The sequence below is a fragment of the Nerophis ophidion genome, linkage group LG08 (assembly GCF_033978795.1).
Source record: "Nerophis ophidion isolate RoL-2023_Sa linkage group LG08, RoL_Noph_v1.0, whole genome shotgun sequence".
NCBI lineage: Eukaryota > Metazoa > Chordata > Actinopteri > Syngnathiformes > Syngnathidae > Nerophis > Nerophis ophidion.
In genome coordinates, this window is record NC_084618.1 from 67,064,156 (window position 1) to 67,071,362 (window position 7,207).

Sequence of the window (7,207 nt, forward strand, 5' to 3'; positions counted from 1 at the left end):
GTTCCTTACATCAGTGGTTCTCAACCTTTTTTCAGTGATGTACCCCCTGTAAACATGTATTTAATTCAACTTCCCCCTAATCAAAGCAAAGCATTTTTGGTTGAAAAAAGGAGACGAAGAAGTAAAATACAGCCCTAGTTTGTGATTTATTAAATTGTATAACAGTGAAAAATATTGCTCATTTGTAGTGGTCTTTTTTTAACTATTTGGAAAAAAAGATATAAAAATAACTAAAAACTTGTTGTAAATAAACAAGTGATTCCATTATAAATAAAGATTTCGACACATAGAAGTAATCATCAACTTGAAGTGCCCTCTTTTGGGATTGTAATAGAGATCCATCTGGATTCATGAACTTAATTCTTAACATTTCTTCACAAAAACATCAATATTTATGGAACATCTCCACAAAAAATCTAGCTCTCAACACTGAATATTGCATTGTTGCGATTCTTTTCACGGTTTATGAACTTACATTCATATTTTGTTGAAGTATCATTCAATAAATATATTGATAAAATATTTTTGAATTGTTGCTATTTTTAGTCTATTTTAAAAAAATCTCACGTACCCCTTGGCATACCTTCAAGTACCCCCAGGATGTGCAGTACTACTGGGCGGCATAGCTCGGTTGGTAGAGTGACCGTGTCAGCAACTTGAGGGTTGCAGGTTCGATTCCCGCTTGTGCCATCCTAGTTACTGCCGTTGTGTCCTTGGGCAAGACACTTTACCCACCTGCTCCCAGTGCCACCCACACTGGTTTAAATGTAACTTAGATATTGGGTGTCACTATGTAAAGCGCTTTGAGTCACTTGAGAAAAGCACTATATAAATATAATTCACTTCACTACTGTGGTGGCCCCAGCTAAGTTATGGTTATGATTTGTTTGTCCAATACTATTTCATAATTTTAAGATTAAGATTAGTTTATTTCTAAGGAGACGATGCAATTTCATGAAAAATATGACTTCACATGGTTAAAAAAAGCCAGAATTAGCCAGAAGGCTAGTTTTCATCTGTAGTCCCCTGGGCATTATGTAAAAAAAGGCAGTACAATTACAATTTCAAAGAAAAAGAGAGAAAAAGAGCACACACTACATACACGGAATAATAAAAAATAAAATACAACATCACAACATAACATTTATCTGGTATTTTGTATTTGTGCTTTTGTTGTGATTAGGAAATACTATTAACTCACTGCAATTATACTCATCCGAGCCATCTCTGCAGTCCTGGCGTCCATTGCAATGCTGCGAGTGGTTGTAACACGCTCCATTGGCACATGTTTTATCGGTGCACTGCGGATAGTCTGTGAAATATATCCATCATTGATAAATAATCAACAGAAAGTCAATGGTATTACTATTTTTGAGTGAATTTACAGAAAATAAATAGCAGCGTAAAAAAAGAAAAGAAAAAAAGAAAACTTACTGCAGTTGTTTTCGTCAGAGTTGTCCACACAGTCCTTCACATGGTCGCATTTGTATTTACCGGGGATACACTGGCCCTCCTGGCAGGTGAACTGGTCCGGGCTGCAGGTTCGATCGCCTGTTAGATTCCAAAATAGAGGAGTCAAATCTGAATTTTCTGCTTGCCATCAGGACCTCCTGCACTTATTTACAAAATAAGATCCAGATATAAATAGATGGATTACTGTACGGATAAATATATTACACTTTTGCATATGCATCCACGTTTACGGATGTATGTCATGCATGTTTACCGCATGTTCTTTGTTCGTCTGAGCCGTCCTTGCAGTCTTCCCCCCCATCGCAAACGAAACTCAAATCGATGCATTCACCGCTTGTAACGCATTTAAACTGCTGTGCGCTGCACGACGGGGAAGCTGCCAAAAAGGAAGAAAAAAACAGTATAGGATTGGACCTACCGGTGTAATTTTTTTGTTGCATGGTTAAAAAATACTTACGACAGTTGAGCTCATCCGAATCATCGGTGCAGTCGTTAGTTCCATCGCACTTCCAGGCTATGTTTATACATTGTCCACTGGTGCACTCAAACTCCCCACTTCCACAGCTCTCTGCGGGATAACACACATGTTTATTCACGTTTACAGTATATCATTTGCACATTCAACTCAAACATACAACAAAAAAGAAAAAAAAGACACTTTCAGCAGTTATGTTTCCCGACCGCTGTTTATAGCCGCATGTTTACGACTGCACTTTGTGATGACAGTTGTTGTTTCCTACCTGAAAACATGTGATTTTGGATGGTTAATTGTTCACTGTGATGGTCTGTTTAGCATTCAGCAAATTAGAAACTTATGACATGTACTTTGGATCTGTAGCTACTACTGTCACACAAAGTGTTATCTTTTTATACAACAAAGAGGTTGTATTAGGCATTGTTTTACATTTGGTTTCAAAAACAAGATGAAATAAAAATCACTTGAACATCTATGCAGAATTTAAAGTCACATTAACTAATGCTTTTTTTAAAATAAGGTTTATAAAATGATCAAATATCCATAATTTACAATATTTGTATTGTAATTTAAAGTATTTTTTGTGTTATATATATATATATATATATATATATATATATATATATATATATAAATGTATTTATTTATCTAAAACAATACATTTTTTACAGTGATCCCTACCACAACTACAAAACTTAAAACAATTCAATTTTTACTATTTTACAATGTAAATAATTAATATAATTATTTTCAAGCTCCTAATAAATAAATAAATGAATGAATAAGTAAAAGTGTATAAACCATAAATATATAGCATTTAAAAACCATTACATGAACAAGTTGTGTTTATTTTTAAAACATATACTTTAGATGTATAATTAAAACATGTGCAACATTTTTAAAAAAGGTGTACAAAAAACACTTTAATGACATAAAAATATTTTTTTTTAATTTAAAAAAAAAGATTAAAGAACATTTTTTGTGCTAAAGTCTTCCAAAAATTCATTAATATATTCAATTTCTTTGTGCCACAACAATTTCAAAATGAAAAAATATGAAAATAAATACATATAAAAAAATATAAAAACATTTTTTTGCATTAATAAATATTTCAACATATTGTCTAGGCGCAGTCAAGGCGTTGAGGGGTTCCGGTTTGGTGGCCACGGGATTAGGTCTCTGCTTTTTGCAGATGATGTAGTCCTGATGGCGTCATCTGGCCGGGATCTTCAGCTCTCACTGGATCGGTTCGCAGCCGAGTGTGAAGCGACCGGAATGAGAATCAGCACCTCCAAGTCCGAGTCCATGGTTCTCGCCCGGAAAAGGGTGGAGTGCCATCTCCGGGTTGGGGAGGAGACCCTGCCCCAAGTGGAGGAGTTCAAGTACCTAGGAGTCTTGTTCACGAGTGGGGGAAGAGTGGATCGTGAGATCGACAGGCGGATCGGTGCGGCGTCTTCAGTAATGCGGACGTTGTATCGATCCGTTGTGGTGAAGAAGGAGCTGAGCCGGAAGGCAAAGCTCTCAATTTACCGGTCGATCTACGTTCCCATCCTCACCTATGGTCATGAGCTTTGGGTCATGACCGAAAGGATAAGATCACGGGTACAAGCGGCCGAAATGGGTTTCCTCCGCCGGGTGGCGGGGCTCTCCCTTAGAGATAGGGTGAGAAGCTCTGCCATCCGGGAGGAGCTCAACGTAAAGCCGCTGCTCCTCCACATCGAGAGGAGCCAGATGAGGTGGTTCGGGCATCTGGTCAGGATGCCACCCGAACGCCTCCCTAGGGATGTGTTTAGGGCACGTCCAGCTGGTAGGAGGCCACGGGGAAGACCCAGGACACGTTGGAAAGACTATGTCTCCCGGCTGGCCTGGGAACGCCTCGGGATCCCCCGGGAAGAGCTAGACGAAGTGGCTGGAGATAGGGAAGTCTGGGCTTCCCTGCTTAGGCTGCTGCCCCCGCGACCCGACCTCGGATAAGCGGAAGATGATGGATGGATGGATGGATGTTCTTTTTATGATATAAATAAATAAATAATACATGTTCTTTCAAAAGTGTGAAAAGTGTTTGACAAATTAACATATATGGGTGAATAATTATAATAATACAATAACATTTAATCTGTATTATGCATATTAAAAACACTCTAATTTACATTTTAAAAACACTATTCTATAATAAATTTTTCTTTCTAAACTTTACAATATAAATAAATAATGACAAAATTTTTCAGAAAAGGAAAATGATACGTCTATCCATCCATCCATATTCTTCCGCTAATCAGAAGTCGGGTCGCGGGGGCAGCAACCCAAGCTGAGAAGCCCAGACCTCCCTCTCCCCAACCAATCATCTCCTCCCGGGGGATCCTGAGGCGTTCCCGGGCCAGCTGGGGGACATAGTCTCTCCACCGTGTCCTATTTCTTGTCTGTGGTCTCCTACCGGTCGGACGCATCGTAAACACCTCCCCAGGTAGGCGTTTGGGGGACATTCTGACCAGATGCCTGAACCACCTTGTCTGGCTCCTCTTGATGTGGAGGAGCAGCGGCTTCACTCTGAGCTCCTCCCGAATGACAGAGCTTCTCGTCCTATCTCTACAGGAGAGCCCTACCACCCGATGGAGGAAACTCGTTTTGGTACCCGTGATCTTGTCATTTCGGTCATGATCCAAAGCTCATGACTGTAGGTGACAATAGGGATGTAGATCAACCGGTAAATTGAGACCTCTGCCTTTCGGCTCAGCTCCTTCTTCACCACGTCTGATTGATGCAGGGTCCGCATCGCTACAGACGCTGCACCGATCCGCTTGTCAATCTCACGATCCACTCTTCCGTCACCCGTTTTCAAGACCCCAAGGTCCTTGAACCCGTCCACTTGGGGCATGACCCCATCGCCAACCCGGAGAAGGCACTCCACACTTTTACGGACGACGCCGAGAACCATTGACTCGGTTTTGGAAATGTTGATTCTCATCCCAGTTGCTTCACTTTCCGCTGCGAACTGGTCCAGTGAGAGCAGGAGATCCAGCAGGACCACATCATCCACAAAAAACAGAGACCCAATCCTGTAGCCACCAAACCGACTCCCCTCAACGCCATGACTGCAGCTAGAAATTCGGTCCACAAAAGTTGTAAACAGATTCGGTGACAAAGGGCAGCCCTGGCGGAGTCCAACCCTTACTGCAAATGGGTCCGACTTACTATCGGCAATGCGGACCAAGCTCTGACACTGATTATACAGGGAGCGGACCGCTACAATCCCATAGTCCAATACCCCATACTCTCTGAGCACTCCCCACAGGACTTCCCGAGGGACACCATCGAATGCCTTCTCCAAGTCTACAAAGCACAAGTAGACTGGTTGGGCAAACTCCCATGCACCTTCAAGGATCCTCCTGAGAGAATAGAATTGGTTCACAGTTCCACAACCAGGACGAAAACCACACTGATCCTCCTGAATCAGTGGTTCGACTATCCAGCGTAGCCTCCTCTCCTCTCCAGTACACCTGAATAGACCTTACGGGGAATGTTGAGGAGTTTGATTCCACGATATTTGGAACACACCCTCCAGTTCCCCTTTTTCCCCACCATCACTGTCTGCCAATCTAGAGGCACCGTCCTCAAAGTCCACGCAATTCGGGTGGATATCATCCACCCCTGGGCCCTGCCACCGAGGAGTTTTTTAACTACCTCGGCAACCTAAGCTCCAGAAATAGGAGAGCCCGCTGCGGAGTCCCAATCAGAATCAGAATAGTTCTTATTGCCATTGTTTGAGAACAAGTTCACAAACTAGGAATTTTTCTTGGTGCAATCGTGCAACATAGAAGACATATAAGACAAAATAGGTAATAAGATGAGCTGTAAGTGAGCTATCAGATCTTGTTATTGTTCATGTGTCTGATGGCCCAGGGGAAAAAGCTGTTCAGGTGGCGGGAGGTGTGGGTCTGGATGGACCGTAGTCTCCTACCTGAGGGGAAAAGGGAAGAATAGTTTGTGTCCAGGGTGAGAAGAGTCAGCTGTGATCCGACCCACACGCCTCCTGGTCCTGGAGGAGAACAGGTCCTGGAGGGATGGGAGCTTGCAGCCAATCAAGGCACTGCTTTCTCATTGAAAGACGTGTAGGTGGGATTGAGAAGGTCTTCGAAGTATTCCTTCCACCGATCCACAACATCCCCAGTCAACGTCAACAGCACACCATCCTCACCTTACATGGTCTTGACAGTGCACTGCCTCATCTTCCTGAGACATCGGATGGTGTTCCAGAATCACTTCGAAACCGTCCGGAAGTCGTTGTCCATGGCTTCTTCAAACTCTTCCGATGTCCGAGTTTTTGCATCCAGAACCGCCAAAGCCGCACACCGCTTGGTGTGCCGGAACCTGTCCGATGCCTCTGGAGTCCCATGAGTCCCATAAGCATTCTTCATCTTGACAAAATCCATCACTGTTGGTGACCGCCAGCGGGTCTGGGATTACCGCCACGACAGGCACCGACCACCATGTGGCCACAGCTTCGGTCGGCTGACTCGACAATAGAGGCACGGAACATTGCCCACTCAGACTCATTATCCAGCGCCTTCCTCGTAACATGTTCGAAGTCCTCCCGGAGGAAGGGATTGAAACTCTCTCTGACGGGAGACTCTGCCAGACGTTCCAGCAGACCCTTACTATACGTTTTGGGTCTGTTCATCATCCTCCTCCACCATTGGAACTGATTGTGATCGGTTGAAAGCTCCGTCCCTCTTTTCACCCGAGTGTCCAAAACATGAGACAACCACAACCGCAGCTTGAAGATTAAACGTATGGATACATATTAAAAAAGTATGACAGAATTATTTCACATAAACAAGTATTTACATACAGCATGTCGCATTTTTAAGTTTTTATGACAAAATACATTTGTATTTAAAAATGTGTGTGGAAAATGTATGACATAAGTGTACGCATATGTGTGTATGATAAATGGAATGTACAATTATAATGATAATACAATACAATAATATAATACATAATGTGCATATTGAAAATACTATTCTATATTATTTTTCCTTTCAAAATTTTGCAATATAAATTTATCAATAAACATTAACTTATTTAAAATAAATATTTAAAGCTAGGGCGTGGAGCAGTGGTAGAGTGGCCGTGCGCAACCCGAGGGTCCCTGGTTCAATTCCCACCTAGTACCAACCTCGTCACGTCCGTTGTGTCCTGAGCAAGACACTTCACCCTTGCTCCTGATGGGTGCTGGTTGGCGCCTTGCATGGCAGCTCC

At 42.4% G+C, this 7,207-nt stretch overlaps 1 protein-coding gene across 1 annotated transcript in view; it reads right to left on the reverse strand.

Annotated features, from left to right (window-relative positions):
* Positions 1–6,629, reverse strand: part of lrp2b (low density lipoprotein receptor-related protein 2b) — a 71,289-nt gene extending 64,660 nt beyond the window's left edge. The window contains exons 1-7 of the mRNA XM_061909836.1: positions 6,413–6,629; positions 6,209–6,329; positions 4,778–5,046; positions 1,931–2,041; positions 1,727–1,849; positions 1,435–1,551; positions 1,202–1,312 (exon numbers count right to left, since the gene is read on the reverse strand). Of these exons, the coding sequence (XP_061765820.1) occupies positions 1,202–1,312; positions 1,435–1,551; positions 1,727–1,849; positions 1,931–2,041; positions 4,778–5,046; positions 6,209–6,329; positions 6,413–6,629 (1,069 nt within the window). The remainder of the gene's footprint in view (positions 1–1,201; positions 1,313–1,434; positions 1,552–1,726; positions 1,850–1,930; positions 2,042–4,777; positions 5,047–6,208; positions 6,330–6,412) is intronic.
* Between the last annotated feature and the right edge of the window lie 578 nt (positions 6,630–7,207).